The 18,916-nt window shown below is 43.7% G+C and overlaps 1 protein-coding gene across 1 annotated transcript in view; it reads right to left on the bottom strand.

The window, feature by feature from the left end:
• The window catches only part of Ube4b (ubiquitination factor E4B), a 122,151-nt gene that overhangs the window by 75,062 nt on the left and 28,173 nt on the right, over positions 1-18,916 (bottom strand). Inside the window, exon 2 of the mRNA XM_059255398.1 lies at positions 6,332-6,518. Within this exon, the coding sequence (XP_059111381.1) occupies positions 6,332-6,518 (187 nt within the window). The remainder of the gene's footprint in view (positions 1-6,331; positions 6,519-18,916) is intronic.

Here is an 18,916-nt window from a genome sequence, read left to right on the forward strand (position 1 = left end):
GAGGAAGGACGCCTCCGACTGACCTTCGGCCGCCACACGAGTGCACACACAGTAACCACTGCAGTGAAAGTACAGTGAATACACATCACCTCTGAAGAGACTCAAAAGCAATGTTGTGTCAAACCCAAATCAAGGTGAAGCCAGAAAGTCACGAGGGAGGCGCTCCAGTCAAGACTCTCTAAAACCCATGTCCTCACTGAAAGGCCCCTGTAACCTTTCCATGAGGACAGCTGCCTAGCAACCACACAGGCAACCTTGGACCAAGGCCTCCCTTGTTATTGATCCTTGTGGCCGATGATAATGCAAAACAACTTACATAACCTTCCTCACTTTACCTGTGAAACTGTCCTCCTTTGCCTCCCCAGACATGACTGTGATCCCATACAGCACACACGCCCCCATACAACCCTCTGTTCATTTCCATATGAATTTCTCACTTCCTTAGAGGGCTTTTCTCTCCATCGTTAGAGGTTAAAAGAGCCGTTCAGTGAAAAACTTAAGAGGCCTCTGGGAATGGTGGACAAGGACAGTACTTTAAGGCCCATGGTGGTGGGGGAGAGGTGGAATATCAAGGCCTCCACAGAGGAATTCCCAGGCACTGGTTATATTTCCATATCCATCTGAAGTATTTTGTCCATTTTCTTCCTAATTTTAGAAGGAAATGTATAGTACAGAGATAAATTCTCTCCAGGAGAAATAGTGAGCAGACTTGCTGGCTTTGGGGACAGAAGGACCTGCCTAAAACTCACTTCTTACTTAGCTTCTCGCACTCCAACAAAACCACTGCTCTCCTCTAACTGGTGGCGTTTACAGAGTACTCCCTAGGACTATGGTAGCATGGGGTTTGGGACAAGCGGATATATGACATGGCAAAGGACTGGAGAGACACTTGCTGCTCTTGTAGAGACCTTGGTCTAGTTCCCAGCACCCACATCAGGGAGCTTACCACCGAGTGTGACTCCAACGCCAACGGACCCAACGCCCTCTTTCTGGCCTCTGTGGGCACCCGCACATATGTGCACATATTCACACACATACCATACATACATATATACATACAGTATTTAAAGTAAAATAAATCTAGACAGGTGTGGTAACACCACCATACTTTTAATCCCAGCACTCAGGAGACAGAGGCAGGAGGATCTCCAGACCAGCATGGTCTACACTTTAAGTTCTAGGCTAGCCAGGACTACATAGTGAAACCCATCCTCAGTCAACCAAATCTTAAATAAATAAATAAACAGCAGAGAGAGAAAGGGAGGAAGCAAGGGCAAAAACATTTGTGGACCGTCACAGCAGGAAACTAAACTTCTGGAGCTTTCCTGCTTCGATGTGCTGGGTCTGAGGGGCTGGAATTTGGAATGCAGGGTCTACAAGGCCATGCAAGTGCTCTACACCACAGCCCCACAGATTCAGCTCTAATGGGAAAAAAATCTCTCCATTCTGAAATACACATCTCTCCTTCACAGCTGATGGGCATTAAAGCTACCTCTGCCTCTATGCCCGCTTTCAGGTTGGCAGGAAATAAATACAAGCAGTCACTTCCACATGACAACTTCCCTTTATTTCTAAGATGGTCTCACTACATAGTCCAGGTTGGCTTTGAACTCATAATCCTCCTGCCTCAGCCTCTTTTAATTTTCATTTTTATTTTTAAAACTTTATTCATCTGTTTATTCACCTGTGTGTGTGTGGGGTGAATGTGTGTGAGTATATGTGTGAAATAGGGAGCAGGGGAGGAGTGTGAGAGGGGTGTGAGTGTGTGTGTCAGCATAGGTATATGTATGAGGGTGAGATGGTTTTCTCCTTCTATGGGGCGTTCCAAGGACTGAACCCAGGTCACCAGGTCTGTGGACACGCTCTAATCAGCTGAGCCATCTTGCCAGCCCATAGCTTTTCTTTCTTTCTTTCTTTCTTTCTTTCTTTCTTTCTTTCTTTCTTTCTTTCATTCATTCATTCATTCATTCATTCATTCATTCATTTATTTATTTATTTATTTTTGGCTTTTTGAGACAAGGTTTCTCTGTGTAGCCCTGGCTGTCCTAGAACTTAGTCTGTAGACCAGGCTGGCCTTGAACTCTTAGAGATCCCTCTGCCTCTGCCTCCCGAGTGCTGGGATTAAAGGCGTGCGCCACCAGGCAGCTTTTCTTTTTTATTTTCAACTTATTTATTTGAGACAGGGATTCACTATGTAGCTTTGGTTGGCCTGGAACTCACTATGTAGATCAGGCTGGCCTTGAATTGTTAGAGATCTACCTGCCCCTGCATTCCAAGTGCTGGGATTAAAGGCTTGTGCCATCATACCTGACAATTCTTCATTTGTAAAATTTTTTATTTTATTTAAATATCTTTTTTTTCATTTATTTTACATACCAACTGCGGTTTCTCCCTCCCTCCTCTTCTCCCAGCCCCTCCCCCCACCCAACTCTTCATTTTAAAAATGACAACTGTCATAATTTCTGGAAATTTCTTTAAGCTCCACAAGCCCATGTTGTTCTGACCATTTTCTCTGTGATTCATTCACTCACCCCATCTTAAATCCTTTACCAGGCTCTGGGAATAGCAATGGGGACATAGGAATGAGTAAAATGGGCAAAAGGTCCTGACCCAGAGAGTTCCCACACCATCGGGGGAGGCAGACACCCAGGGCACACAGCCAGATGTGGTCCCGTGTGTGTGGAAAGCCAGCACTGAGGAGGTAAAAGTAGGTGGAGCCCAAGATTGAGGCCAGCCTGAGTTACACAGCAAGACTATGTCTCAAAACGAAAACAGAAAAACTCAAGATATGCAAGCAGCATGGAAGCAGTAAAGTAGACAGGAATCGTGCCTGCATTAGAATGTGGCTGCAATTTCAGACAGCAGCCAAAGACAGTCTCCCTGAGAAAGGGACACTAAAAACAGTTTGTCTGCTTGGTCTGGGTTTTATTTCCTCTTTCTAAAAATCATCTTAATTTATTTATGAGTGGGTGAGGCTGCTAGTGTGTGTGTGTGTGTGTGTGTGTGTGTGTGTGTGTGTGTGTGTGTTAGGTCAAAAGACAACTTGCCAAGGTTGGCCCTCTCCTGCCACCATGTAGATCCAGAGAACCAAGTTCAGGCTTTCAGGCTTGGCAGCAAGCACCTTTACTTGCTGAACTGTCTTGCCAGCCCTGACTTTGGTTTTCCATGAGTTTGGGACTGATGTGCTGCAAGTATAGGCCTGGGTAAGACAGGAGGAAATATCAAACCTTGACTGCAGTTTATTGTGGGGAGAGGGACTCCCACACACCACAGCATGTGCAGGGAGGTCAAAGGGTCACCGTGTGGCGACAGTCCTTTCCTTCCAGTCTTACAAGGGTTCTGGAGTTTGATCTCTGGCCATCAGGTCTGCTTAGCCAGCACATTTACCTGCTAAGCCATCTCACCACCCTCGAAACTTGGTGTTAAAGGGCTGGGAACGGCTCACTAAGAAAAGTGCTTGCCATGCCCACATGAGAACCTGGGTTCAGGTCTCCAGCACCCACATAAGCTGGGTGTAGCAGTGCACAGCTGCAATCCCAGTGCTGAGGAGCCGGAGCCAGGGGGACCTCAGGGGCTTGCTCGGGCAGTTTGGCCAAACTGGCAAGCTCTGGGTTCAGTAAGAGACTGCCTCATTAAAATAAGGTGGGACACCTGACATCCATTTCTGGTCTCCACACACAGGAACAGGCATGTGCTCATATACCGCACAGACACACACACAGACACACAGACACACACAGACACACACACAAATTACTTTTAATATTCTAAGTATGAGATGCTGACTAGACATGAAAGCAGAAGTCAAATGGATCACAAGAGTCTAAAGCTCAAGATGCAGGTCTGAGCTGGAAATGTAAGCTAAGGAGGATCAAATGGGCAGGAATAATTAAAGCCAGGAAACTTATTGAAATCAATAAGAGAATAAACATAAAGAGACTAAGCCTTTAAACAGTGAACCCTGGAACCCTGCCCTGCGGACATTAGGGGAGTGAAAAAGAATCCTGCAAGGACCTGAAAAAGAACAGAGGGTGGGAACCAGGACAAGGACAAGACAGTGTTCTGGAAACTAGGTGCTTCAAAGGGGAGAGGAGGAAAGCCACCAAGTGAGGCTGACAGAGAGACAGTCTCAGCAGAGCTCCCTCCCACCCCACGCTCATCCAGGTCAGCACAGGGTGCAAAGGCACGAGACAGAAGACTAGGAACTTATTCCAGAAGGCTTGCTGCAAACAGATGGGTGGAAGCCGCAGGGAAATGGGATGAAGGGAATTCTATTTCACCGGTGTCACCGAGGGAGAAGCACCAGCACTCTGCCACACACTTGCAATGTCTTGGCACAGCTAACAAAAGTTCTCCTGGGGTTTAAAAAAAATAAAATAAAAAACTCCCAAGACTGGAGGGAAAGGGAGGTGCGGGAAGCGAGGCTTTGCATGGAGAGCGGACACGGTACCAGCAGTGCAGGGAAAGGGAGGTGCGGGAAGCGAGGCTTTGCATGAGAGTGGACACGGTACCAGCAGTACAGGCATGGATGGGGCAGAGCAGTGTGTCCTAACGAGAACTGGGCACGTCACAGGTAGCCAGATGGAAGCGATGACAAAGTGTATACAGGCTCCCTTCTGCACGTGTGTTTCTCCACACTCAGTGTGCATGGAGAACGAGGTAGTGCACACTTGGCAGCAGAGTGGGAAAGTGAACAGGGAAACACGGCAGAGCTGCCTGGGTGTACTGGGTCACTTGAATTTGTGACCAGACTTTAAATGATAGACCACATGGCTGTGTGAGCTCCTTCCCAGCCTTGCTCCAGGGCAGGAGACAGACAGCAGGTGAGGAATGGCTGTAACCAGAACTGGGATGCAACCAAGCAAGAAAAACAAATTCCACAACTGCAGGGATGGCCTGGTCATAGCAAGGAAACAGCACAGCTGTGAAAACGTTTCCCAAGGGAAAGACAAACTTACTCCTGGAATCCTGAATGCTTATCAGAAACTGCCACAGCTGCTCAAATCAAGTGCTCACACAGGTGTTCTTTACCACCAACTGACACTTTGGTCTGAATTTTTGTTATCACTAAAAGAATGGCGACTGGGCATTTCTCCACACAGAGAGAAGCCTACACTGAGGTTTAATGACTTAAGGCAACAGAAACTGCAAACACCCTCAGCTGACAAGAGGAAGGATGCCTGCTTGGATGGCTGTGGCAGAGTACATCAGATCACTATAAAGGACACACATGGCTCTCCTATCACCTCTGCACCTTTTCTATACCTATAAAAATGATGATTATGAGATTACCATGTTTGATAGAAAAGTCATGTGGGAGAAATAACTTTCAGATACACACGTGAGTGAATACCATCATTTCCTAAGAAAGACAATCCTGAACATCGCCCACCAGCTCATTGATTTTAAAGAAAGGAACTTTCACCAGAGTCAAGCAGTTCCCAAGGAGACAGCTACAAATATTACCTAGGGCCTCACACGTGCTGGCAAGTGCCATCCACAGCACTCCTGCTATCCAGTGTAACTCAGAGAAAGAGTTCTGTGCCAACACAGCACAAAGACAAGAGGGTCACCAGTTGACCATTATTTCAGTCTTGCATTTGCAGATTGTTTTGCTTGTGTGTGTGTGTGAGGGGGGGGTACATGCGTGAATGCACATGAGTCAAAAGTGGATGGTGGAGCCAAGTGGCAGTGGCACAAGCCTTTAATCCCAGCACTCGGGAGGCAGAGCCAGACGAACCTCTGTGAGTTCAAGGCCAGCCTGGTCTACAGAGTGAGTCCCAGGACAGCCAGGGCTACACAGAGAAATCTTGTCTCAAAAAGAACCCAAAGTTGATGGTAAGTGTCTTCCTCTTATTTTTTTGAGACAGAGCCTCCCACTGGACCTGGAATTCACCTAAAAGTCCCTGTGTCTACCTACTCAGTGTTAGGGTTATGGGTGCAGAGGACCAGAATGTGGATCCTCACACTTGTGCGGGAAGCACTTTACCCCCTAAGCTCTCGCCTCAGCCCCTAGAGTACTTTAAGAGATGGGAGAGTACTCTGTGGTAGAGCATGTGCTTTGAGAGAAAGAACGGGGCTGGGAGAGAGAAGCACCAACTAAATGCTCAAAATCAAATTCAGTCCTGGCCAGCTCCCAAAGATTAGACCTGAGCCTGCTGGAGAAGGGGGTAGGTTTGCAAAAGTCTTCCCTGGTCACTATCAAAAAGAACAGAAACAATGAACCATGCTGCAGTGACCTTTAGGCCACTGACTGCTTTAATTTGTGTGGTGACATCAAGATAATGACATCGGAAGTACAACTGCTTCCAGGTCAGAGGCCGAGGCTCACCTGCTGCACCTATGGGGGAGGTAGCTGGGGTCATGTTGTGGACATTGAGACCAAGACTCTGGGAGGGGCCTGGGGCTGATGCAGGTATCGGAGGTCCCGGAGGGTTCTCCCTCTGGGGAGACGTAAGCGGGGTGGTCGGTTGGGAGGTCTGTCCACCAGCAAGTCGTGCCAGGCGCCTCCGTCGAATCTGCAAAAGGGAGAAAAAGAAAGGACATTCTGTAACTGAAAGCAAAACATGACTACCTGCAAGAGCAATGACATCCAGGTACTCAACATCAACAACCACTCCCGAGCTGAGCAGCCCAACAGTTCCAGAAAAGAACATGCTGAGAAAAGTAACAAGACAGAGCTAGTATTCCAGGTTTTGTTTTTGTTTTATATGTGTGCGCTCGCACATGAGCCTGACCTTGAGAAGTCAGAGGACAATCCCAAGTGGTAGTCCTCACTGTCTCCTAGTATATAGAACCTGGGTCTCTGCTGTCCCCCACTGCATAGGGGATGCCAGCTGCCCTTTCATCCTCCAGGGTATCTGTTAGGTCTCAGCCACCTGACTCCTCTATCCCCTACCCCACACCCCTGTATGTCTAGAAATGAGCTCAAGCCTGAACTACAGGATTTCTGGTGGTTAGATAAAAGCCAGCATTCCTCAGGAACTTGTGAAACGGGTTTTCTATCCCCAAAAGGAGTCCCTGCCCCCAGCTACTCAGCCTCTGTGTATTCTGTATGATCTGTCGGCCCCACACTCTCTTGCTGCTCTGGCTGTGCTTGGTCTCTTGCTATCTCCCATCCCCCACTCCCTGCCCTCCCACCTCCCTGCTGTGTCCAGTCTGTTTTCTTCTCCCTGCTCGGGACTCCTCCAGATGCCCTGGACATTTTCTCTCTCTTACCCACAATAAAAGCCTTCTAACTGCATGGTCATGTAGGTAGCTTCCTTACTACACCCCCTCACGACATTTCTCTTCTCCCTGCCTTCCATCTCACCACAGAAGCACTGGGAATAAAAGCACACACTACTGAGCCTGCCTTTTTGTGGGTTCTGGGGACCCCAAATCTGGTCCTCAAGCTTGGGCAGCAAAGGCTTTTCTCACTGAGCCATGTCCACAGCCCTGAACTAGTATTCTTAGAAGCTACTTACTACCTTACTTTTAAAAAACTGTACTTTGATTGCCTTACCAAGGGTACTCTATCTCCTTGACTGATACTGAAATTTCAAATATGCCCACTACTCAATACATCAAACCCCGGTATTTTCACAAAATGACATCATGTAATAACTGTATATAGGTAAGATTTAGACAGGGGCTAGAGACATGGCTCAGCAGTTAATGGCATTTTGTTCTTGCAGAGGACAAAGGTTCAATTCCCAGCATCCACATGGCGGCTCACAACCATTTATTTATAACTCCAGTTCCAGGGAACCTTATGCCCCCTTCTAGCCTCTGTGGGAACCAAGCACACATGTGGTATACATACATATATGCAGACTAGACACTCATACACAAAATAAAAGTAAATCTAAAAAATTAAAATATCAATTTCATCCAACTGGACAAAGAAACAAAAGGTACAATAAGACACAAATTTTATTATACGCTTTCAAGAGCAAAATGTTTAGGCTGGTTTTGTTTTTCATGTAATCAAAAAATATATAGTTTGCCATCCTTCTCTGAGTACTCCTGTTACCAAGTGACTGAGAATACACAGAGTGGATCACAGTAATGTTTCCTGTTTCCGTCATTAACTCACAACTAGCTGATAAGTTCACAATACACACCACCACCACCACACTCCCGCACCACCCCTAACCACCACCACCCGCCTGGCTGATGTTCAGCTCCATAGGCATGACAAGTGCTGGGTGAGGCATCACAGAAACAAGCCAGCCCCTGGACACACTCCTACCAGGAATAGGAGGGTAAAAGCTTCAACTACAGCAGATGGTAACAAGGACAGACTCACTGGAACCTAGAGCATGTATGTCACTCTCACACTTAAGGTGCCTGCTCCTTTTATCATTCTTAGACCAAGGAAATGTCCTGAGTCCTCTCTCCAAAGTGGAGCAGTTCCTCCTGCTGCCTGTGCTGCAGACAAGCCAGCCAATCACTTCACCGCAGCAGATATGCCAACCAATCACTTCACCACAGCAGACAAGCCAGCCAATCACTTCACCGCAGCAGATATGCCAACCAATCACTTCACCACAGCACACAAGCCAACCAATCACTTCACCACAGCAGACAAGCCAACCAATCACTTCACTGCAGCAGATATGCCAACCAATCACTTCACCACAGCACACAAGCCAGCCAATCACTTCACTGCTGCACACAAGCCAACCAATCACTTCACTGCAGCAGATATGCCAACCAATCACTTCACCCTAAACCCTGAGCATGTCACATGGTAATTATCTTATGTTTACTTAACTGTATTAAATCATTTGAAGAAGAGATTGGGAGAGGCTAGAGCAGCGGTTCTCAAACTTCCTAATGCTGTGATCCTTTAATATAGTTCCTCATGTTGTGGTGACCCCAACCATAAAACCATTTTCGTTGCTACCTCATAACTGTAATTTTGCTGTTGTTATGAATCGTAATGTAAGTATCTGATGTGTAGAATATCTGACATGTAACCCCTGTGAAAGGATCATTCAGCTCTCAAAGGGTTGCAACTCACAGGCTAAACACCACTGGGCTGGGGAGACGGCACGATTGACAAAGTTCTTGCTTCACCAAATATGAGGACCTGCATTTCAGCTCCAACACCGTGTCTCCTCCTCCCAAGCTGCAGGTGAGCCAGCCCGACCACCCAGGCTTTATCAGATGCTGGGGATCTGAACACTGGTCCTCCAGCTTACACAGCAAGTGCTCCATCCACTGAGCAACCTCCCCAGTACCAATTTCTCTTCGCTTTGTTTGTTTTCCTTGCAGGGACAGGGCTTGAACACAGGCCTTCCACGTTCTAGGCAAGCACTCTGCTCCTAGGCCAGTCCCAGCTCAAAGTATAATTTTCTGTGAAAGTTGAGATAAAAACTGCATCTTGAAATGAAAGAATGCCAAGTTCTGATGTACTCGTCTTTGATATTAGTGAAGGGGCTACAGAAATTGCTTGCTGTTAAAGAGTGTGTACTGCTCTTAGAAGGGGCTTGAATTCTGTTCCCTGCACCCACGATGGATGACTCCAGTCCCAGGGGATCCCCCTCATCTGGCCGCCTCCACCAATGCACACTTGTCCAAAAGCATACAGACAAACATACATACTTAAAAATAAAAGTAAATTTTATTGTATTTTGCTGTTTTGTGTGTATGGGTGTTTGGCCTACATGTATATTGGTGCACCACTTGGCCAGTGAGAGCCCTTGGGGGCTTGAAGAGGCAGATGTGCTAAAACTGTAGTTACAGATGGTTTTCTTTTTCTTAATATTTTAATTTTTTATTTTTTATGTGCATTGGTGCTTTGCCAAGGAACTGGAGTTACAGAAAGTTGTGAGCTGCCATGTGGGTGCTGGGAATCAAACCTGGGTTCTCTGGAAGAGCATTCAGTGCTCTTAACTGCTGAGCCATCACTCCAGCCCATTACAGACAGTTTTAAGCCACTATGTGGGTGCTGGAAGAGAGCCAGTGATCTTAACCACTGAGCTATCACTGAAGCCTGAAATAAAAATAAATCTTTTTTTTTTTTAATTTAAAGACATTACTGAAAACACTTATATAAACGCTGATATGAACAATCCCCACTCACAAAGATGCTCTATGTTTTATTTGGCTTATCTCTTAGCGACTTGCATATGCTAATTTCAAACACAGTTATCTTTCTGTGCTGCTGTGATCAGTGACTTTTGCACTTGGCTTTACAGGAATCAGGACTCTCAACTACATTTCCTCACTGCATGCTAACAGTGCACCTCATCACCATTATCTGGCCACTGCTTTATAGTTTTGGATGCTGGCACTACATGTGCTGTACTTGTTCCGGCTACACTAAAGAGGTGAACATACTCAATTATCGTAGTTTGTTTGGGTGTTTTGAGTCAGAGCTCGTGGAGTCTAGGCTGACCACAAACTCATTATTTTAACTAAAGCTGGCCTTGAACTTCTGATCAACTGTCTCCAACTCCCATGTTCTGAGATTACAAGCACATGTCACCAAATGTCCATACTCGCTCAAAACTAAGTTTTAAGGCTGGAGATTTGTCTCTGGTTAAGAGTACTTGCTGCTCTTTCAGAGGACAAGAATTCACTTCCTAGAACCAACAGTGGTGACTCACAACTGCCTGGATGGAACTCCCGCTCTAGGGGATCCGTTGCCCTCTTTGGCTCCACAGGCACCTGCACTCAAGTGCACAAACACAAACACACACAAAAAAATAAAAGTAAATCTTTTTTTAAAAAGAGTTTTACAACACCATCCATTGCCAAAGCCAGCCTCCTTAGCAGGTACTAATTAAACTTGAGAAGTACGGGGGAGGAGCCTCCAGAAAATGGCAATCAACAGTAAATAAAACCACTCAGAAGAAACCTAAGAGAAAGAAGTGGAAGCTAAAACTTCAGAGTAACATCTCTGCTATCTGAAAACTGATAAGCAAGTATCTGCTTCTGTGAAAAAGGAAACTTGCAACTTTCTGTTTTGGATTTAGTAACTAAAAATGTTAAGGAAGTACAAAGTGGTCAGTACTTCCCTTGGAAACACTGCAGACACAAAGGCATCCTTTTCTTCTAGGGATCATCTTAGACCTGGCTGAACTTCTTCACAGGAAGTTGCAGCTCCTCTCTGAAGCAAGGCATAAAAGCCCATTCCTGTGATCCAAGAACTCAGGGGACTGAGGCAGGAGGACTGCCTCAAGTTAATCTGGTACATACAGAGAGTTTCAGATCAGCCAGGACTACTGAGCAAGGCTCTGTCCACAACCACAGCAAAACACACACACAAAAAAAACAGTATTTGAGATACCTCAGCACATACATGAGAGTTACGACCGACATCTCTGTGGGTGTGAACACACAAGTCTGTGTCTGCGCTGTCACAATGGAGTCAGCGGCTTGTGTAAAAGCACTGGAGACTAAAGCAGGAAGAACCGTTATCCTACAAACTGTGGGAGGAGTTGTCAATCACATGTGATCACAACACTTCCAAAATCAACCATCACAGTTTATTACTTTATGGACATCCTGGGCTTATTCTGAGCCAGTCTAAGGTAGCCAAGGCTGACCCTAAACCCACTGTGAGGGCAAGGAAGACCATGCATTTGTGATCTCTCTGCCTCTCCTTCCAGGCTGCTGGGACTACATGCCCACAACAACACACTGCTTTGTGCCACATTAGGGACTGAGCCCGCAGCTTTGGGTAGAGTAGGCAAACACTCTACCAACTGAGCTGTATGCGCCCAGTCCCAACGAGAGCTATTCTGATGGAAGATAGGGAATAACAGAGGTTGATCAGAGTGGGTTTAAGAAGGTGGGTGGGGGGCTGGAGAGATGGCTCAGAGGTTAAGAGCACTGACTGAGGTCCAGAGGTCCTGAGTTCAATTCCCAGCAACCACATGGTGGCTCACAACCATCTATAAAGGGATCTGATGCCCTCTTCTGTATACATAATAAATAAATAAATCTTTAAAAAAAAAAAAAAAAGAAGGTGGGTGGGGTGTGGAAACAGGAAGTACGAATTCCTGCTATAAAAAAGAGCAGATAAACGGCACAAGGAAGCAGACATGGGGAGCAGGACACAGGCGAGGTCTCGCTGGTTTACAGAGACAAGGAAGAGGGGAGTGGAGCTGCACCCTGACGGGGAAGAGGTGAAGGCAGAGGGGCAGCACCTGCGCCAGGTCCTCAACTCAGGAGAGTAAAGGGGTCACTGCTCCCTGAGGAGTGGCTCTCCTGAGCAGGGGCCCTGCATGGCGGACAGGGCTCTACACAGCGATGGACGAACGGGTAGGAGGGAAAGAGATGCAGCTGCAGAAGTAAGGAGATGGGGAAACACCCTTCCAATCCCTTTATCTTTCTGGTGAAACAGGGCTCTGCAGTTTTCCCAGGCCAGTTTTGGACTGAGCAAGGTGGCACAGTTGTCCCTCAGTGTGCATTACAACAGTTCTGGGATTCCCCGTGTCCCACATAAAATCTTCATCAAAGTGCTGTGATACTGGCACAAAACTGACACACACCACTTCATAGTATCTGTCTCCAGGCTGACAATGCAAAGCACAATGTAAATGTTAGTAAAATAGCTGCTATACCATATTATTAAAAAAAATAAGTACAAAAATGATATTAATGCTAAGTACAAACAAAATCTACATGCAGTAAAAAGTATACTTAGAACTACACACTCAGTTGGCATTAGCAGGATTGTGAGCTCAAGACTAGCCTAGACTACACAGCGAGAATCTATCTCAACCAGCACTTGGTAGGCAGAGGCAAGCAGATCTCTGAGTTCAAGGCCAGTCTGCTCTGCATACTGAGCTGCAGGCCAGCCAAGGCTACACAGTGAAATTTTTGTCTCAAAAAATTAATTGAATTAATATAAATGAATTAAAACCAACAATAACAGAAAGAAATTCAGAAGATAAATTAACCATAGTTCATTGTTGCACTCAAATCCAGAGTAATCGAATGTTGGGAGATATTCAATCACATTGTGAATCCCGAATTTGCATTTCTGTTAATTAAATAAAATTAACCTTGGGTCAAGAGGCTAAGTTAGCAACTAGTTGACAGAAAGTAATCATAGAGCATCAGAGGGCATCTAGAAGAGATAGAGAGACACACTGGAAGTACAGGGGAGGGATTTGGAGTGATAAGGTTTTGTTTGTTTGTTTGTTTGTCAGAGCAGAAGGATGCTCTCTTGTGGAGATGCCAGCAAGGAGAGGTTAGTTAGTTGCTACTCAACCTCTAAGAGCTAACAAGTTTTCACTCCAGCCATTGAATCTCGAGGCTTATTTAAATAGAATAACAGAAATTTCGTTAAAAGCCACCTTTAGCGCCTACGGGAGGCCTGCGGGAAGAGAATTCCCACCAGGCTGCAGCCTGAGGGGCCAGGCCACTGCCAAAGAAGCAGGCTGATAACTGCAAAATCACAATTGCTGGCTGAAACAGCAGTAGATTGAGGAGCAGCCACTGTGCCAAAGATAAAACATTTGGCGCCCAATATGGGGCACAACCACATGGACAGAGAAGTCACGACAGCTGGCTCTGCTGCAGGTGCTGCATGGGCCTCCCCGAGAGAACACTGAGAGCAGTCGGATGCCATTTGCCAGGCTCTCCAAAAAGCAGGTTCATGCTTGGAAATTGCGGGAGGGGCTTAAGTTCACTGCTAACACCACAGACAAACGAGAAGTCAGCAGATTTGGTGAAATACCTAGGAAGTCCTTTAAGAGAGAATTAAATAATATTAAAAAGAAAAACCTTTCCCACATTAAGAACGGGAGCATCACAATGCAGGGTGCTAGGCCTCTGTATAGTGCCATTATAGATGATTTGAAAATAGAAAATTTAAATGAGAGGAAATGACTTATGTGGGATTGACATAATGTCAATTGTAATTACTGTCAGTTTGATAATTAGTATTTTACCCTTAAATGAGTGGTTTGATAACTGTCCCAAATATGATAATTTGACTTATAAGATACAAGACTGAGAAAGACTTACTATTGATAATGCACAAGCATTAGAAAGACTCACCAGTGAAAAAAAGAAAAATTTGATAAGATACAAGCCTTAGAAATACTTACTAATGAAAATAAGAAAAATATGACTGATAAGATATGAGCCTTAGAAGGATTTATTATTGATAAGATACAAGCTTTCAAAAGACCTACTAATGAAAATAAGAAAAATACTCAGACACAGACAAAGGAATTTAGAGTAGAACCTACAGTACCACTGCATTATGAAACTGAAGAGGAGCGGGCCAAAGTTATTAGAAACCAACCTTAATTTATTCAGTTACAAGAACAACCACCAGATGATAGGCACCCCAAAGGCTATGCTGAAGCTAAATGGAATCCTGTTGAAAAAGTTAGATTTGAAGAGATTTAAGGAAGCAATAGTTTTTCGAGACAGGGTTTCTTTGTGTAGCTTTGCGCCTTTTCCTGGAACTCACTTGGTAGCCCAGGCTGGCCTCGAACTCAAAGAGATCCGCCTGGCTCTGCCTCCCGAGTGCTGGGATTAAAGGCGTGCACCACCACCGCCCGGCATCTTTTGTGAAGATGTTAAATTACAGGCAATTCAAAACAGGATTATTCCACAAAACTGGAAAATTTTAGTTACAGCAACACTGGAAGCTGGTGCTCAGTTACAAGGGAAAACATGGTGGAGAGAGGAAGTTAAGAGTCAAAAAACAATGAAGGAGGGCTAGAGGTAATGAAATTTCCCAAGACCAGCTTCTTTGTGAGGACCAGTATGCTGATTTGCAAAGACAATCTATATTTGATGATCACATCATGATTCTATGCCATATAGCAGCTTTGAATGCTTGGGGCAGGGTTGAAAATCAGGAAAGAGGTCTGAGTCATTTACTAAAATTATACAAGATCCAAAAGAAGACCTCATTGATTTTTTTTCAAAGACTGACTTTAGCTGTAAATAGAATGATATCAGATCCAGAAGTCAGACAAGTATTAATTGAATCTTTGGCTTCTGAAAATGCTAATTCAGAATACAAAAGGGGGATTAGGTCTTTAAAGGCAAGATCAGCACCCATAGATGAATGATTCCAAAATACAGCTGATATTGGATATCACACATATGATGCTTCTTTGATAGGAGAAGTGATTTCTAAAAATTTTAAGAAAAATCAAAAAGTCAGATGTTTTAATTGTGGTAAACAAAGTCATCTGAAAAGGGATTGTAAGCAAGGCATTCCTAGAAACAATGTTTTTTTCTAGAGGTAATCCAAACAGAAGGCCTAGGCCTTCTGGAACATGCAGAAGGTGTGGCAAAGGCCAGCATTGGACTACTGAATGCAGATCAACATGAGACAGCCAAGGTAACCCTTTGCCATCAGGAAACACCTTAGGGGGCCTCTCTCAGGCCCCAGTGTCTAATTTGGTTCAATCACTCCCTGTTAGCATTGGGAAAACCCCTCCACAGAGCAATTAAAAGACTTAACAATGCCTATTGTTAAAAACCACACTGCTCTTGATGACAGAACAATATCAGAAGATAAAAATTTCAGGAGAGACCATAAAGCAAGTATTTTGGCAAACTTCTATGAATGATCAAAGACCAAAGCTAAAAATACAAATGAATGGCATTGAAATTGAGGATCTGGTAGATACAGGTGCAGATGAAACAATTATTTCACCAAAACCTTGGCATCCAGATTGTTCTCCTAGGGAAGTAAATGTTCAGCTTCTAGGGATTGGAACCTTATCTCAGGTAAACCAAATGCAAGATTGGATGAGTGTATAGGGTCAGATGGACAGATTAAAAAAATTAAAACTATATGTGGCTAACATAGCAAAGAATTAATGGGATGTGATTTTTTTTTTGCAGCAATGGAAAACACAGATTATCATTCCTCCAATCTCAGAAACAAACTGTAAACTAATGTATACTTACTTCTGAGAAAAATATTAAGAACAGTCACCTAATATTCAGGTTGTACATGAGCAGGGCATAACAGCTGCTGATCTTTCAAAGGTACTAAGAGCCATACCTTTAAAATGGTTAACTGACAAGCCTCTCTGGGTGGAACAATAGCCTTTGATATCAAAAAAATTACAGGCATTAGAACAGCTGGTACAGGAGTAGCTAAATGCTCAACATATTGAAGAATCGATCAGTCCTTGGAATATTCCTATATTTGTCATTAAAAAAGAAACCTAGAAAATGGAGACTCTTAACAGATTTAAGAGCCATAAAGAAAGTGATTCTGCCAATGGGCTCTTTACAGCCTGGAATTCCCTTGCCTTCTTTATTACCAAAGGGATGGTCTACTATTGTGATTGATTTAAAAGACTGCTTTTTTACTATACCTTTACAAGAACAGGATACAGAAAAATTTGCCTTCACAGTGCCTACTTATAATAATTCCCAGCCTGTTATAATGTACGACTGGAATGTTCTTCCACAAGAAATGTTAAACAGCCCTATTTTATGTCACTATTTTGTACAACAGCCATTAAAACTAATTCTTAAAAAGTTTCCTCAATCTATAATTTACAATTATTTGGATGACTCTTTTTTTTTTTTTTTTTTGGTTTTTCGAGACAGAGTTTCTCTGTGTAGCTTTGCACCTTTCCTGGGACTCACTTTGTAGCCCAGGCTGGCCTCGAACTCACAGAGATCCGCCTGGCTCTGCCTCCCGAGTGCTGGGATTAAAGGCGTGCGCCACCACCGTCCGGTTGGATGACTCTTATTGGCTGATTCACACATAAATCTTTTAGATGTTTGATGAAGTGAAAAGAATTTTGCCTTCTTCAGGATTACAAATTGCTCCTTAAAACACACACACACACACACACACACACACACACACACACACACACACACAAAGTGGAGATTCTATTCCAAGAAAACTATCAGCTGAAGCTAAGGGAGAATTGGCTCTGTTAGAAAAGAAATTATAGGATGCACATGTGGATCACTTAGATCCAGAGCTTGATTGGTTATTTTACCAAGAGTATTCTGGTTATTTTTACCTTTTATACATTCTCCTACAGGAATTCTAATGCAGAGAGAAGATAATATCTTAGAATGGATATTTTTACCACACAGAGTAAAAAATTAAAGACCTATTTCGTTTCTGAATTGATTCTGAAAAGAAAATTGAGAAATTGAGACTTTGTCAATTAGTAGGAATAGGTCCAGCAGAAATTGTGGTACCTTTTAGCAATGCTGAAATTGCCTCATTATGGGCAGAAAATGAAAATTGGCAAAGAGCTTGCAGTAATTTCTTGGGAGAGATTAGCAATATATATCCCAAAAGCAAGAGACCTCAGTTTATAAAAAAGAACTAACTGTATTCTCCTTCATATAATAAAGGGAACCCCAATTTCTGGAGTACCTACATTCTATCCTGATGCAAATAATTCAGGAAAAGCAGGTTATAAGTCAGGAAAATTAAGTTAAGTGGCTCAAAGCCCTTATGATCAGTTCAGAAATCAGAATTACATGCTATTCTCATGGTATTACTATATTTTCCAGAACTTCTTAATATAGTTGCTGATTCTCAAATATGTAGAAAGAGCTTTTTTACGTACTAAAACCGCTGAACTTATTCCAGATGATTCAGAATTAACTTTGTTATTTATTCAACTACAAGTAATCAGAAACAGAAATCATTCTTTTTATATAACACGTATCAGATCCCATATAGGTCTACCAGGCCCTTTAGCACAAAATAATGATGAAATCGATCAGCTATTGGTAGGAAATGTGTTAGAAGCCTCAGAATTTCATAAAAAAATATCATGTTAACAGCAAAGGTTTGAAGAAAGGTTTTTCCAACACCTCACAACAAGCCAAAGAAATTATAAGGAAATGTCCTACTTGTTCTTTGTACAATCAAACTCTGTTACCTGCAGGAAGTAACCCAGAAGGTACTCAAAGAAAGGAGATATGAGAGAAGGTTAGCTAGTTGTGTTCAACCTCTCTCAGCTAGCAGGTTTTCACCCCAGTCTTTGAATATTGAGTCTTATTTATAAACAGAATGACATAGATTTAGTTAAAGCTCCCTTTAGTGGCTGCGGCAAAGCTGGTGCCTGCAGGAACAGAATTCCCACTAGGCTGCAGCCTGTGTGGCCAGGCCGCTGCCAAAGAAGCAGGCCAGTCAACTGCAAAATCGAAATTGTTGGCTGAAATAGCAGTAGACTAAGGTGGAGCCACTGTGTCGAAGATAAAACAACAATTGAATGAGCCAGTACTCTACGCACCAGCATGGGTGATGCTTACATATGAAATCAAACAAAAGAAGCCAGCCGTCAAAACAAAGGCAGAGCCTGTAGGGTTCCAGATATATGATGTTTACAGACTAGAAAAACTAAGCTATAATATTTGTTAAGGTAATGATTATGCCTGGTAAGATGGGCTGAGGACAGGGAGAGGTAGAAATGAGCTTCAGGACAGGATTAAGGGGCTTAAAAAAAAAAATCCAAACCAAAAACCTGGCTGGCTGGCCTCACACCTATAATCTCAACACTCAACTAGGGGAGGCAGAGGCAGGAAGCTGCTCAGCCAATCAGGGCATTTGCCACCAAGTCTGACAACTCAAGTCCCACCCTGGGACACACACTGTATAACAAAAGATGCAATTCCTACAAGTTGTCCCGACTGCCATGTGGATATTGTGGCATGCATGTGCCACCCCTTAAACCCAAAAATAGAAAAAGAAAAACCCAAGAAAATAAAAGAAAGAAAGAAAGGGAAGAAAGGGAAGAAAGAAAAAGAAAAGGAAAAGGAAAATAAAGAAAAGAAAAAGAAAAAAAGAAAAAAAAGAAAAAGAAAAGAAAAGAAAAGAAAAAGAAAGAAAGAAAGAAAGAAAGAACGAACACAGGCAATCTCTAGAAAAGAAAGAAGAAACAAAAGAAAAAAAGAAAAGAAAGAAAAAGAAAAGAAAAAAACAAGTGTTTTTGTTTTTTTTAAAAAGCCA

This window comes from Peromyscus eremicus, chromosome 2 (assembly GCF_949786415.1).
Source record: "Peromyscus eremicus chromosome 2, PerEre_H2_v1, whole genome shotgun sequence".
NCBI lineage: Eukaryota > Metazoa > Chordata > Mammalia > Rodentia > Cricetidae > Peromyscus > Peromyscus eremicus.